A 15,171-nucleotide genomic window follows, 5' to 3' on the forward strand; every position below is an offset into this window, starting at 1 on the left:
AAGGCCTCCTTACCTTCTGGCCAGGCTGCCCACTGCCTGCTGCACACTGCCTGCTCCATCTCCTTCCAAACAGAACCAGAATTCCTGTGAGGAACCGCCTGCCCATGGGATGTGCCCTCCAAGCCCCTATTAGTTAGCAGTTGTCTTAAGCACTGCAACATTTGATGCCTTATTCCTCCTAATCCCGCCTGATGTAACCGTGGCTGTCTTCATTAGCCACATAATTGTCTGGCAAACACAAAACAGGCCCTGACACAGTCTAAGAAAATTGGCTTAAAAGTATGGAGCCACATTCTCAGATGTTGTTGAAGGGGTCTCATTTGTTTATTTGCATTCACACGGCACCCTGTGGATAATGAGAGACAGACTGCTGCAAAAGCACCTATTTTTCTTAGAGATCATCTGAGGTGGGAAATGCCATCTGGGATATCCAGCCCAGCCTCTGCACTCCTGGAGGACAACTACCTCACTTGGTCCCAACTGTTGCACCAAGGGGTTTCCAAGGAGAGAAGGTGGCAGGTGCCACCCATGTCCATGCTGGTAAGGTTGCCCATGGAGAGACTTAGCCATCCACATCTCCCAGTGATAATGCCTTGAATATGAGTTTTGAAGGGGCTCTGACAGCAGATGACAGGGCTAGGTTAATGGAGGCAGCGTTAAGAAATCTAATTAACCCACAGTGTGTTGTTTAATTTGCGCAAAGTTGTTGTGGTTACTCAGCTATAAACTCTATCCCCAGCTCTAATGACAGTGACTTGCATGGCAGCAGTGGAGAGCATCCTGGAGGTGGGCAGCCATGCCATGCTCACCCTTGAAGGTGCCCTCAATTATGTGCAGAGTGTTCCAGTGGTTGCTTCCATCTGGTTCTTCCATGGCATTTGAGACCCTTTTCTAGCTCCGGTCTTTGGAACGGGCACCTGTGCTGCTTCGCTGTCTGCTCTGGCATTCAACCCTGGTGCATGGCTTCCAAAAACCAGCCTTCAGGACCCAGCAGTGTCAATCTGTTGATTGCACTCAAGTCCAGGAGATGGCTTCAGGTCGTTGAGTTCCCATCACAGCAGCTCTTAGGCTGTAATTATGTTCAAGGCTCTTTGCCTCGGTTATGTCTTTTTACTAATACTTGGAGCCACTGTACTGATCTTTTCTTCAAGGCTGACCTCCATGTAGCTTCCCAGGAGAGAGCCAGGACTGTTATTTCAGCCAATTCACAAACCAGGTCCCAAAGGCCAGTTGTCCATTATACGATTTTTTGAACAGCAGGAAACACCAGCAGGGCTGATGGTGGCTGAGCTCTTTGTGTTGGTTCAGGGAGAAGCGCAGGAAAAGGGATGGATGTCACAGGTCAGGCTCTCTTCCCAGGTTAACCTCCCCCAAAGATCTTTGACCAGACAGCACCTCATCTGAAGAGGTGCTCTGGAGCCTGTGGTGCCGACAGAAGGGTGATGCTGCACCTCAGCACTTCCATCTCTCACCAAAGCTCCGTGGTCCCCCCGTGACCACTACAAGAGACACAGACACACATGTGCCTTGCAGGGACATCCTTCCTGTGGAGAAAAAAGCTTTAACCAGGTTCCAGAAGACTCCCAGTTGCCCGGTGAGGTGAAGTTTGACAAGAAAGGACTCGAGAAGGGAGATTATTCACCTCTGGGTCCATTAAAGCCAAGCAGGCTAATCCCACAATGCTGCCAGGTTTGTAGAAAAGACTTCCAGCACTGAGCACGCTGAGGTCCTGCTCTTACCCTAAGAGTGCTGGGGATGTGGAATACAAGCACACCCTTGGCAGCAACATACAGTTACACTGAGCCCTGCAAGGTCCACAGCCTCCTCCCTGCAGCCTGCAGCAGCTCCCATTCCCATTTTGAGGGGACTGAAGCCCCCTGTGTCTGATGGGAAGTTAGGAGGGAGAGCTTGGCTTACTCCTCCCTGGACACAGACTGTTCCTCCAAGCCAGTGAAAGTGCCTGATGATGATGCCAGGGCATTGCTCGCTATCCAGGATGGGATTCCCATCAAACAGTACACCCAGCAAGCCAGCCTCCATCCACCAACGGGGTTCCCAGCAGAGTCCCATGTGCAGGGACACAGAAACACCCTCAGAGCAGGAGCAGCTCATCACCACCAGCTTGAGTGTGTCCCCGAGAAAATCTCTTGGCATCCTGTTCCCGCACTGCTGAGCTCCACAGCCCTTCCCCTTCAGCCTGGGGACAAAACCAGGTCCCTGGGCAGCCAAGGGCGGGAAGTAGCAGAGGAGCTTGATTTGGGTTTTCCTTTCTTTTCTTTTTTTTTTCTTTTTTTTTTTTTTTTAAGGATTTAAAAGTGGCAGTGCTAGCAAAGGGTAATTATCCCTCTGTTCCAGCTGAAATACAATTAAGGCGGCTCTCAACGAGCCCCCGGGATATTGTGGTTTACTAATTAACAAGCGGATATGCTGTGGCCCCTGTCATGGCAATTACAGCATGAGACAGGCTTCAGGAGCTCTAATTACACGTCAGCCCGCAACACACGCTGCAATACAAATTAATGAGAGCCCGAGCTGGCAGTGGAGGGAGTTTGCCCAGCAAGAGGCTGAGATGGGCGGCAGGGATGGAGGTGGATGCAGGAGATAGGGATGGGACTACAAGCCTGGGGATACCTTTGCACACTGCAGGATCAGGAGGATGAAGAGAGGAAATGCCCCATGCTTGCCCAAAAATGGTGCATTGAAGCAAAGGAGAGGGGCTTTTGCTTTGTGGAGCCGTGGCCTGACGTGATGAGTGGCATTTGGGATGACTGCAATGAATAGCAAGTATCGCATCTTCTGCTGTTAATTCCCAGACCAATAAAGATGCTGTTAAGAAAAGAAGTCAGATGGGAAATACCCAACAGGGTTTTGACTGCTGACAAATAACAAACAGATCTCCCAGAGCCAGGAGGAATTTTTCTGACAAATTGTTTATTGGGGAAAGTTATGCACTTTCAGCTTGAGTTGAACTAATAGCTTTGGCCAGGTCTGGAAAATAAAAAAAGAGGCAATCAGGATTTTTGTAAATGTGGTTTTGGCACCTTGCATTTTAAAAAGCTGCTTCCTTTCAAAATTTATTTAAAAAATGTAATTAAACCAAAATACAGACCGCACACCTAATGAGGACACTTTGTTTCTGACAAAATAAAACAATATTTATCAGCTTTGCTGATGTTTATCAGAGTTTTGCTGCTCCAAGCTCAGCAGTGACACAGGTTTTCTGTGACATAGAGTGTGCCTGTTGAATTTACTGCTCCTGAATTTACTGTCACCTCTCCAGCATCTGTCTGCTGCAGGCAGCCAAGGAGGGACAATGAGAGGTGACATTGTGGATGCTCCAGGCTTTGGCCACCAGCATCACCTGCAAATGCTGCTGCAGACAGAGAGGTTCTTGGGCAGATGGGAGGATCTGGGGAAGATGAAGCGGAGCTCCCTCCAGCCTCCTGCAGGGGTGGAATCACTGGAGCTCAGGGGCAGCCCTTGCAGGGGATGGAGTCTCACAGCAGAAGGGTGCAAAGAGGTTCCTCATTTGCTCAGGTTGTGACGAAGGGCTGAGAGGAGGCAGGTGAGGAGCTTTCAGACTAATCCTTCTGTTCCCATGTGCTGTGGGGAGGAGACCCTGCACAGTCCCCACTGCCAACACCCAGAGCACTTCTGTCACAGAACGTGGCAGGGGAAGGGCATGCACCTCCTCACACGTAGCTCCCGCTTTAGATCCCATTAACCATCACAATTAACACGAGCCAGGCCCTCTCCCTTCCTTGTCACCCCAGCCAGAGCTGTACATAAAATAACTGTTTATTACACAGCGGGCAGAGCCCGGCTTATCGCTGCAGACAGGAAATTGCTGCGCAGAAACCACACGTTTCACTTTTAATAAGTTTGGCAATAAAACATCTCATCAAACGAGGCCACGACAGGGCAATAATGAAGCTTCCGTGTGGACCATAATTGCTCACTGCTCTCCTGGGGGTGAGCCAGAAAATGGGGAGCGAGGGGGGAGATGGATGGCAGCATCATCCTCCCTCACCTCCTGCTCTGGGAGCATCCATCCCTCCTTATCCCCAGCAGCATCCCCGGAGCACTGACACCCTCCAGGACATGACTGAAGAGGAGATCTGTCCATGCTGGAGAGGTACAGGCAATTCCCACAGAGTGTTGGAGGAGATGACAGAGGAATAGGGAGGCTCTCTTTCCCTTCTTTCCAAGGAAAAGAAAAGGTTTTCTGCCTTCCAGGCACAACTTTCCAGCACTGAGCAGTCTTCACGGCTGAGCAGGTGCCCTCACACAGTCCATCCCCATCCTTAGCCAGGAGGGACACAGTGTCCTGGAGGTTTTGCACAGGTGGGCTCAGGATGGGGATCTCAGCCTGGCAATGGAGGGGTCCTGCAGGAATCCCTGTGCTGGGCCTTGGGAGGGCTGCAGTCCTCAGAGACCCATCATGGCAAAGGCCCGGGAGTGGCATGGTGCCTGTTTGTTCTGACATCCTCGTGCTGCTGGCCTCAGACTGTGTCTGGTGACACCTCAGCCACAAGGCACTGGCTGCCCCAGCTGGTCCCCTGCACCAAAGGATGCTGCTGGCATTTCCAGGTGCTCCTTCATGATGAGACTTTCTTTCTCTAAAGAAAATCAGGTCCAGAAATTGGTCACTACCCCAACCTATTTCTGAGCTTCCCAGCTTCCGTTTGATCTTCTGGATGCTGGTGGGCACAAACCACATGGCCCTGCCACAAGCCTACACAGAGTGATGGGAGCAACTCAGGGAGCCCTGGTGAGGTTCCCCAACCACTGGTGGGTGATGGGGAGGCACCAGGCAGCCTGCAGAGCCCAGGATGATGGAGTGACCCCTCATCACACCTGGAGGCAAAGCTGGGTCCTTGCTGCCTTCTCTGAGTTAACCTATCCCTCTCCCTCCAATCTACCCCCTTGGCAGGGAGGGAACAGAGAGGTCCAGGGGAACATGGTGCAACCAGCACTGCAAAAAGGAGCTCTGGCATCGAGGCATCAGAGACAAAATGATGCATATCTAGGCTGGCATGAGGAAATAAAGCAGTTTAGAGTCACAGCAGGGATGTGCTGGCTCTGGTGGGGCCTGCTGGCAGGCTCCTGGGTGGGCAGGAGGCTTTGTTCGCCTGCAGCACTGCTCTTGGGGAATTTACCTGGAATTACTGATCCACATTCATAAACATGATCACGTTAATTGCTTGCTGAGGCTGCAGTCACCATCTCCTCTGAGCGCTGGGACTTCATCTCCTTCCCCATCTCAAATGTCAAGATGTGTCTGTTCTTCCATCCGCTCTGCACCATGGCCAAGGCCAGAGGAGTGGTTGGAAGAGGGAAAGAGGCAGAGGATAGGTGACTGCAGGAGCCTGGAACCAGAGACAGACGCCCACTTTCACCACCTCTGCCCTGCAAAGAAGAGCCTTGAAAATGAAGATCAGACACCTCTGGAGGGCACCAGGAGCTCTGCAGGAATCCCTGCAGCCTCGGGCAGTGATGACCTGGGGAAAAGCCCCTGTTCTAGAGACCAGCTTTAATGGCAGAGCAATGACCAGGCAGCAGGAGGGGGAACAGCTCCCAGCTGAGGACAGAGACCCAGGCTGCTCAGCCTGAAACTAGGCTGGTGCTCATCTCACTTGGAGCACAGCCAATCACTTCTAGTAAATTATTCATCTGACAAATTTAGCCTGTTATTCTAGTCGTGCTCTACCCAGAGTTTTACAGATTTCGTTATTATTTCAAATTGTGCAAACACCGCAGAAACCTCTCTCGGGCTCTGGCACGCTCTGCCTTCATCTCAGCTCATCTGCCACATCTGAAATATGATTTCTACCATCTGGTGCCCAACTCTTCATCCCCAGCATGGCCCCAGGACCCTGGAGAGGTGAGTAGCATCCCTGTTCAACACAAGGCTTTTACCAAAGGGGGAAATATCTGCTGTGGGAGAACCATCTACTCAGGATCCAGGGGTCAGTGGGATCGCAGGATGCCACAGCACACTTTCAAAGTTATTTTGACTTGTCTTTCAAAGATATTTTGACTTTTTTTCACCTCCCTCTTTGCATATGGAGTAGGGAGAAAAAATGATAGCACTGTTCCCTTGCATCCTGGACTGTCTGGTTTCTCAAGTCTGGTCACTTTGGAAAACTGGGGAAAGCTTTTCACTGCCTCCCCACATGCCCTAATTTCTTCTGTTGCAGTTTCTTTGTCCTTGTGAGGGTACAGCTAAAACTTTGCAATCTAAAAGGGAATGCAAACTATACATCCTGGAATGGAAAGAAGGAAGATGGATGGGTTTGTCGTGGACAAACCAAAAGTGATCAGACCACAGGTGGAACAGCAATGTGTCCAGGGAGAAGCTCTCAGCCAGGCACTTGAATCTCTCATCATATAATGCAGAGTGTGAGGGAGAAAAGCAGGCAGTGACACCACCTCCTTATCCACCCAGAGCTGGAGGAAAAATGCAAGCCCATGTCCCTCACAGCAAGGCTCGAGTTTGCTCCCACTTGTGTGGTGATAGTGAGCTCACCACCTCATTTACAGGGAGAAAAACGGGATGAAGAGGCCCAGGAATATGAAATGAACCGTCTCCAAGAGCTGTAATACAGAGTTTCACAAAAAACACCAGAAAAAGAGTATAAATTTCTACACAGAAACCTGACAGGACTCCCTAGCAAGATATTGTGAGACACTTGAATGACTTTGATTAAAGGGAGATTAATTAGCTGAACAGCAGGCATGGAAGCAAGAAACGCAAAACATGGAGCAACTGATTTAAGGAAGAGGTTTACTGACCAGAAGAAAAACAGAAAAGAAATATGCAAAAATAAGTCACAGGCTAATCTAAACATTTCCTTTCTGACAGGGCTAGAGAAGCTAATGGGTGGTGGAAAGGGAGATCGCTGGAGTGTGAAAACACTTGTCCTGCATCCCTGTGAGCCCGGTCGGTAGCAGGGAGAGGGAACACTCCCAGCAAGGCCCAGGGGGATGAGGACGGACACAGTGCCTGGTTCCCTGTGGAAGACTAGTGATTTTGTTGTTGTATGGCTCATCCCACCACAACAAGTCACAGTCTGCCCTAGGGCACACGGCCTCCGCAGCGATGCTGAACGCATGGGGACAAGCTGGTGGCTGGGGCTGCCTGCGGCCCTCCTCCCCTTCTGACCACCTCGGACATTGCTTTTGTGAGCCTTGAGAGTGAAGCAACGAGAGGCCGGTCTGAAACCCCACCTTCAACCGTGCCCCGGCCGGAGCTGCCCCCACAGGCTCTGGGGAGCGTCTCGGCAGAGCCTGGAGGATGCAAACCCCAAGGTGCCGAGCCCCAGCGCACCCCTCTGCAGGACGAAGGGATCCCACAGGGTCAGGGAGAGAACACACGGGAGAACGGCGGCATATCCGTGCCAGGCTGCGCTCCAGGCCGCGGAGCTGGGCCCCACAGCGCCACCACCGAGGGGCAGAGGCGGGACGGGCTGGAGCCCCGAGCATCAGCCGGTCTGGGCTGGCAGCTGCAGCTGTGGGACCCCCAAAAACCCCGAACTCCCGGTTTGGGCCGGCAACTGAGGCTGTGGGACCCCCAAAAACCCCGAACTCCCGGTTTGTGCCGGCAGCTGCAGCTGTGGGACCCCCAAAAACCCCCGAACCCCGAACTCCCCCGCCCTCGGGGCCGGCCCAAGCCCCGCCCCGTATGTAAATTAGCCGCGCGGCGCAGCCAATGGAGGCGCAGGGGGCGTGGCCACGGCGGGACTTGCCCGGGCATGTGCGCGCGGCGGCTTCCGGGCCGGACACGTGTGAGCGGCGGCGGGAGCGGCCGGAGCGGGGACAGCGGGGACAGCGGGGACAGCGGGGACACCGCGGCCGCCATAGGGCCCGCTGGGGCCGGCAGGGGCCTGGGGACGGGTAACGGCGCGGGCAGGGAGCTGGGGCCTGGAGCGAGGTAGAGAGGGCCCGGGTAATGGGCAGACGGGGCCCTAGGGAGTACGGAATGGGAGGGACAGAGGGGGCAGTGGGGTGGGCAGGGGGCTGCCGATCGGCGAGGGGGGTGGGCAGGACCGTGGGACCGGGAATGGGGCGGTGTGGGAGCGGGCAGGGAGGGGGCAAAGGCGCGGGGACAGGGTGTGACAGTGTGTCCGTGTCCGTCCCCGCCCTTTCCCTTGCCCCATAGCTCCCGGCTGTGCCACCCCGCGATTTGCCCTGGGGTATGCGCCTCCTTTCCCCACAGGGGAGCGTGGGCACCGCACGGCACTCAGGCCCCTGTGCACGCTCCCGCAGGAATGCCACCAGGAAAAGGACAGATGACCCCGCTGCTGCCCGCCCCGAAGGTCTCCACGCCCACCCTGCAAGGCACCCATGTCCCCACCGCGGGGGGCTGCGCTCAGGCCCCGAAGGGCCCCAGCTCGCCACAGGGTCGCAGCAAGAAGAGGAGCCGAAAGCACCAGCGGTTCATGAAGCGCCGGGCGCTGCTGGAGCAAAAGGGGCTGCTGAGCCCCCATGGGCACCTGGGCGGTCAGACCGCTGAGTCGGGGCTGGAGGGACACACTACACTCACCGAGGCAAATGGCACCACGGCACCATGCTGTGACAAGGTCCCCAAGCCCACACGGATCGCATCTGCATCCCTGTCTCCGTCTGCCTCTCCGGACAGCATAGCCAGGCACCACTCCGTGCTGCTGTCCCAGGGCAGCTCCAAGAGGGTGCGGACGTCCTCCCTCGTCCTGCGCCCGGGCAAATACGTGGCCATTGACTGTGAGATGGTGGGCACCGGTCCTCAGGGCAGGCTGAGCGAGCTGGCACGATGCTCCGTGGTGAACTATGAGGGGGATGTCATCTATGACAAGTACATCCGGCCCGAGCTCCCCATTGTGGACTACCGGACGCGCTGGAGCGGCATCACCAAGCGGCACATGAAGAATGCTATTCCCTTTGCAGCTGCCCAGGCGGAGGTGAGGAAAAAAGAGAAATCAAAAAATGCCAAAAAGCATCTGTGTTGTCTGTCAGACTCAAATGGGGGTTCTTGGTGGCCTGTGCTGGGTTTCTCTGAGGCAGAGACACAACACGTGAACAGGAGCCTCTGAAGCTGTGCAGTGGGTTACTGTGCTTGCTTCTTTCTTCTGGGAACATAAAAACTAGAAGTCAAGGAGCTAAGTTTAATAAAAAATGGCTTATTTTATTCTTAATTGGTGTTTCTTTCACTGCGTTGGCTGTCTAATCCTCTCTGACTCTTCCAGATCCTGAAGATCCTGAAAGACAAGATTGTGGTAGGACACGCCATCCACAATGACTTCCAAGCCCTGAAGTACTTCCACCCGAAAGAAAGGACTCGAGACACCAGCCAGAGCCCTGTGCTGAAGAAGAGGGCAGGACTGCCTGTCAAAGCCAATGTGTCCCTCAAGAACTTGGCCATGCACTTGCTCCATAAAAAGATCCAGGTATGCACCAGGAACCCTGAGATGGGAAACAGCCCTGTGTTAGTTATGAACCTCTGTGGTCAGCTTGGTCCTCCCACCTTCATGAGTGTTCTCTGTGAGGTGGAGATGAGCCTTGTTCACACAGTGCTCCTGGCTATGAATAAGCTGGGAGAGCCCAGGACCTCCCAAGCTTCTCATTAAAATGGGGACAGGGTCTGTGCCCTCCAAAAGGGTGGAAGACATACCTGTATGGCCTTGGCTATATCAAAACTTTGCTGTCTCCAAAACCCACAGCAGTTGTGTCCTTCCAAGCAAGCAGACAACATGACCTGTGAGATTTTTGCTGTCCCTTTATCTAACAAGGCTTCTTCCCCTTTTCTCAGGTTGGCTGCAGAGGACACTCATCGGTGGAGGATGCTCAGACAGCCATGGAGCTGTACAGACTGGTGGAGGTGCAGTGGGAGAAGGAGCTGGCACACAGCCTGCCCCCCCGGCCCCCCAGCCCTGTCACAGACCCTGCTGCAGACAGCAGCCAGTACCTGGATGACCAGTACTGGCCCACAGACCTGATGACAAGCAGCCTGTGATGGGGGACAGCATCTCCTCCGTGCGTTTTGGGCCATCCTGCAGCCTTCAGCTGTTAAAGGTGGAGGTGACTGCTGACCTCCTCCCCTGGGGCTTGTGCCCACTACCCAGCCCTGTTCAGGGATGAAGACATAGTGACACCTGCACACAAGCAATCTCCCGAAAATGCTGTCTGCAGCCTTGAGCTGTCACGCAGAAATAAGGGCTGTGACTGCTCCGTGTTCATCTGTCACTTGAGGATGAGCAGGGTCCTGTGTCAGCCTGGAGGAGCCTCTGGGCGTATAAGGGGGGCTGCCAACATCCTCCATGCCTTCTGTGGGGTTGTCCTCTCAGACAGCAAGGGGCAAGTTTCCCTGTGGAGGGGCTGAGGTGTTTTGCTGATGCCCAAAGGCTGCAAACTGAGCCAGTTTGCTCCTCACTTTCTTTCATAGAACCATAGAATATGCCAAGTTGGAAGGGATCCACGAGGATCATTGTGTCCAACACCTGGCCCTGCACAGGACACCCAAAGAATCCCACCACGTGCCTGAGAGCTTTGTCCAAAAACTCCTTGAAATCAGACATGCTTGGCGCTGTGATCACTTCCCTGGGGAGCTTGTTCCAGGGCTCAGCTCCAGTTGTGTGCTGAATATTTTGTCCAGAAGGATATTGTGAGAGACAGTATCAAAATGTTTAAGTCCAAAAAGATTTCACCACCTGGTGTCCCTTGATCAGCTAGGTGGGTACCCTGTTGTAGGAGGAAATCAGGTTGAGTGAGCAGGACTTTGCCCTCATGGAGCCATGCTGGTTGTGACCCATGACTACATTGTGCTCCTGGTGTTTTTCAGTACCTCCCAGAAAAATACTTTCCGTGATTTTGCCTGTCAGTGAAAGTGAGACTGACAGGCTGTAGTTTCCAGCACCCTTGCCCTTCAAAACTGGGGCAACATTTGCCGGCTTTCAGTCAGCTGGGACCTCCCTGGATTCCCAGACTGCTCAGAAGTAGTTGAGCAGCTCTGTAATGACATCAGCAGCTCTGAGGATTCTTGGATTAATCCCATCAGGCCCCATAGATTTGTAGGGATCCAACTGCACAATGAAGTTCTGAAGGAAGGTCTGTGTCTAATCAGTGTCCTGATCAGCCTGGACAAGAGCATAGAATGCACTTCATTTTAAATAAATTATTCACATAATTGTCCAATTCTGAATTAAAAACTCTTCTGGCTAAAACCCTTGTGTATATTCTGCATGATTTGATCTGGCAGTTCTCCAGGAGTGAGAGGGCAGGGATGAGGCTGGCAAGCAGCTGACCAAGTACCATGCCATGTTCTAGGCCTTCAAACTCACCTGCAGGTGGAAAAGGTGCTTTGAGCTGCTGGAGTAGGTAGTTCCTTGGGGTACAGGCTTGTCCCCTCTGCTCTGGGGACATCCTTGTGAAGACAGGAGGAGCAGGGGATGGGCTCAGCCAGAGCCCAGGGTCTGGGAGCAAGATCATTTTGGGAATGTGAGCTGTGGCTGCTGTTGTGGTGTGGGGACAGGGTAATGCTCATCTGCAGTGACTACCTGTAGGTGACATGTACATGATCTGTGGCTGCAGAAATGTGCCCCAGCTGGGTGTGTGAGCACCAGAGAGGGGTTTGGGCTGGACACATGGAGTTACCTGATTCACCAGCAAACTGAACAGTCGTGGTTATAGAAAATTGGTATTATTTTGCCATGTGCCTTAATGGCAGCCCTCGGGTGCATCCCTTGAGCACAGTGCCCCTGCCTGGGCTGTGAGATGGGAAGTGGCAGAGCAGGCTCCAGGACTGCCAGCACTCTGGGGACTTTGGGGAGCCTGGTGCAGCACAGTGGGTACAACAGCCAGCACTGGAATGGAGTCCATGACCCCATCAGCCAGGCTAGACCATCCCAGGCTTTTCCCAGCAGCCAGTGGAAGGTAAGGAGAGCTCAGCCCCAGCCTTGGGAAGCGGCCAAGGCAGCCGGGTGACGTAGACACACCTGACGCACACATCAGTGCCATTACCAGACACATCTTGCACTTCCCATCTTAACTCCTCCCTGCCTGGCAGAGGAAGCCAGGAACAGCTCAGACATGCTTTGAAATGTGTCAGACACGTCTAAAAATCTTTGTCCCCACAGTGGCCCAAAAACAATCATCCTTCAACAGATAAAATAACCTGGGCTCTGCCGTGACCTCATGGTCTGGACAGGAAAGGAAACATGGCCCCATGGTATGCCTTTAAATCCTGCTTGTTCCAGTTTGTCCCAGGTGTGTTCCTGATGCAGCAAGCTGTAAAACAGGGCCAGCAGCACCCTCTGTGCCAGCCTCCGGGTGCAGCTCAGCTGGGCTGTGCAATGTCAGCAGGACCTGAACCCCACGAGGCACACAGAGGGGTGCAGGAGGATCTGTTTCCTCCTCTCTGCCATCTGCACCTCCCCCAGGGTGGCAGGAGGGAAGCAAGGCTGTAGGAAAGGTGAAATGCTCTGCATCCCACTGTCAGTAGATGGTGGCATTCCAAAAGTGATGCAGCAGTGCTGTCTTTGCTCCTGGGAAAGCAGACCTGGAGGAAGGACAGAGCAGAGCCTTGCTCATGGCCAGATAACCTGGCCCGTGTAACCACATCCCCCCCAGGGTGTACATGACTTTGTGGAGAACTTATATGGGGCACTCCATGGCTCCCAAATTATTTGTCCAGCTGAGCCCCAACCTGTTGCCCCTGCAGCCCCCCTGTCTCACTGCCTTGCACCAAGCCCTGTGATGGCCGGTGTGAGACACAGGTGTGTTGGGGTGAACCTGGAGAAGGCTTTATCAGCCTGTGACTGCATTGCCATCAGCCTAAGGCATAATTAAGGAAAGAAAGCTTTTCCAAAATCTTGAGCATCCACTGATTTAAACCTCCTGCTGAAATATCCACCCTGCTTTGGAGGCAAATTTGGAGGCAGCCAAAGGCCAGCTGCCCTTTGGTGCTGCCGTGCCCTGCACCTCTTGGGGAAGGTGAGAAACAAATTTGAGGGTTAATCCTTATTTGCATCGAATTTGAAGGGCTTGGAAAACCCCAACACTGTGTACTGCAGCCCCCCCAAAAAGGACTGCTGCTGAGCAAACCTCGCATGGGTGATTAGAGGTGGTGGCAATCTGATCCCTGCCAACAATGTTTGCTCTCAATAATCTAAATGGCAACATTCGCCCCGTTTTCAGCCTCTGAGAGCTAATCGGGATTTTCACAGGTGCTTGTGAATATTCACCTCCATGCCAGCTCGGAGTTGCCATGGCTGAACAAACTCCAGCTCATCACACGCTCCGGCTCATCTCACGAGCAGCCTGCTGGAGCTCGTGTCGGGAGGCTGAGCATCTTTAGGCGGGAGAAGGAGAGCTGGGCTGGCTCACCATTTAGGCTTAATTTTGTGATAATTGAAGAATCTGCAGAAAACTCAGCTGTTATCTCAACAACCCCTGAACAATGATTAACCCAAACCCATGAATCCAGCACTGGGCTTTTTTATCAGAGGGAAAACATTGTCAAATGAGTTTTTTCCAGCCAGCTGCGAGTGCAGGTAACCGATAAGGCCGTCACTGGAGTGGGGCTGAGCCAATGGGAGCCGATGGTGACGGCTTTTGCTTCTGTCTAGCAACAGCTTCTCCTTGAGCAGCAGGCACAATTCAATGTTTTCTCTTGCTTTTATTGAGCTTTCCTCCTGCTACATGGGGATTTTCATGGGGGGGCACTCAAAAACTGAGACCTGTGTGGCTTGTCCACCTTTTCCTGCATATTTTCATATCTGTTCCTTTCCTGCCATGGTGAGAGCTTTGCAGCTGTGAAAGGCTCCATCCTGCTCACATCCTGGGCTCTGCTCGCTGCCTCCCTTGTCCATGCACCACAGATTCTGCTGGGTGGGGGCTGGACACCTGTAGGGTCCTTGGAATAGCACCATGGCAGAGCAGCAGCTGTACCAGGAGCCCTGTAGCAGGGACGTGTCTGACCCTCCTGCCCTGCATCCCTGATCATGGTCCAGCCCCTCTCCCAGCTGCCAGGGACTGTTTGCATGGGGAGCACGGCTGGGAGCAGCATCCCCTGATCAAACACCTGGCTTGCTTTGCTGCTGGCTCTGCTTGTCACACTACATATGGTTGAAATGCCACGTAAAGCCCAAATCACTCACAGAAGGAGCTCACCAACACCTGGTGTTGGACAGGACATCCCTAAAAATCACAATGTGAATGTCTTGGGGTGGAACAATGCTGGTACCTAATAACAGTCCCCTAAGCTGAGGCAGTCTGTCCCCTCGCTGTGGAGACAGAGGGACGATTCACCTTGTTTGCAGTCAGAGAGCAGAGGCTTCACTCCAGCATTTCACCAGGGACCAAAGCAGCCATAGCAGAGGGAGGACCCATGTTCCCTGCACCCCCACCCACCCCTCTCCTCTACTCCCCGAAGGTAAATTAGAAGGCAGAAAACTCTCGTCCAACTCTCAATTAAAATCTCAGGAGCCTTAATAAGCGGCTTGGCCGGAAGAAGCGGATAGGTGTGATGTGGAAATGAATAGGCACATCTGGCGGCCGCTTAGCACCTGGGCTGCAGGAGGGGTGTGCGTGATGTGTGCGTGTGCAAACCCCAGCACTGCCTCCCGGATTGGCTGCAAAACCCCTTCCCGACCAACGCCGGGGAGCAGGGTGGCCTAGCAACAGTCTTTTCCTAATGAAAAACAAGCCACTTAACTAACCATCGTGACTGCGTGAATATGAGAGGGAAAAGCACAATTCCCAGCGGTTCCGTCCTCCCCGGGGAGCTGGCCCCACAGGGGGCTGCAAAGGGTGGGGTGGCCTGACCCGAGTGCCTCTGTACTCCTCAGTTCCTGCTCCACAAAAGCTTTGCGTGCAAGGGCTGCTGCACAGACACAAAGAAGCCCCCAAGGATAACCCCCTCTATTCTCTGTGCAGGCAGCCACCCCCGGAATGGCTCACCCCACCCCAGCACCCCACAGCCCTGCGCTCACGGGGACAGCTAGGGCTGGGTGCCAACAGGTCATGGGGGCCACCAGCTGCTGGAGGTGCCACCCCTAGGTCAGGAGGGACTTGGGGGGTGCAGCACCGCCAGGACAAGGAGGAGCTGAGGGGTTGGTCACTGCTGTGGTCCTGCTCCGGGATGTCACCTTTCCTTGCTCCTGCCCTGAGATTCTCTCTTCCAGCGGCTACCCAGGG

General features: G+C 53.8%; 1 protein-coding gene across 2 annotated transcripts; it reads left to right on the forward strand.

Annotated features, from left to right (window-relative positions):
* Positions 1-7,763: 7,763 nt before the first annotated feature.
* AEN (apoptosis enhancing nuclease) lies at positions 7,764-11,194 on the forward strand. 2 transcript variants are annotated; one of them, XM_058847236.1, is made up of 4 exons: positions 7,764-7,896; positions 8,269-8,939; positions 9,225-9,425; positions 9,788-11,194. In XM_058847236.1, the coding sequence occupies exons 2-4, from the start codon at positions 8,271-8,273 to the stop codon at positions 9,989-9,991; spliced, it is 1,074 nt and encodes a 357-aa protein (XP_058703219.1). In that variant the 5' UTR covers positions 7,764-7,896; positions 8,269-8,270; the 3' UTR covers positions 9,992-11,194. The 2 variants fall into 2 exon arrangements, with proteins under 2 accessions (XP_058703219.1, XP_058703218.1); XM_058847235.1 differs by having other exon boundaries at positions 7,786-7,933.
* Positions 11,195-15,171: the final 3,977 nt, after the last annotated feature.

The sequence above is a fragment of the Poecile atricapillus genome, chromosome 11 (genome assembly GCF_030490865.1).
Source record: "Poecile atricapillus isolate bPoeAtr1 chromosome 11, bPoeAtr1.hap1, whole genome shotgun sequence".
NCBI lineage: Eukaryota > Metazoa > Chordata > Aves > Passeriformes > Paridae > Poecile > Poecile atricapillus.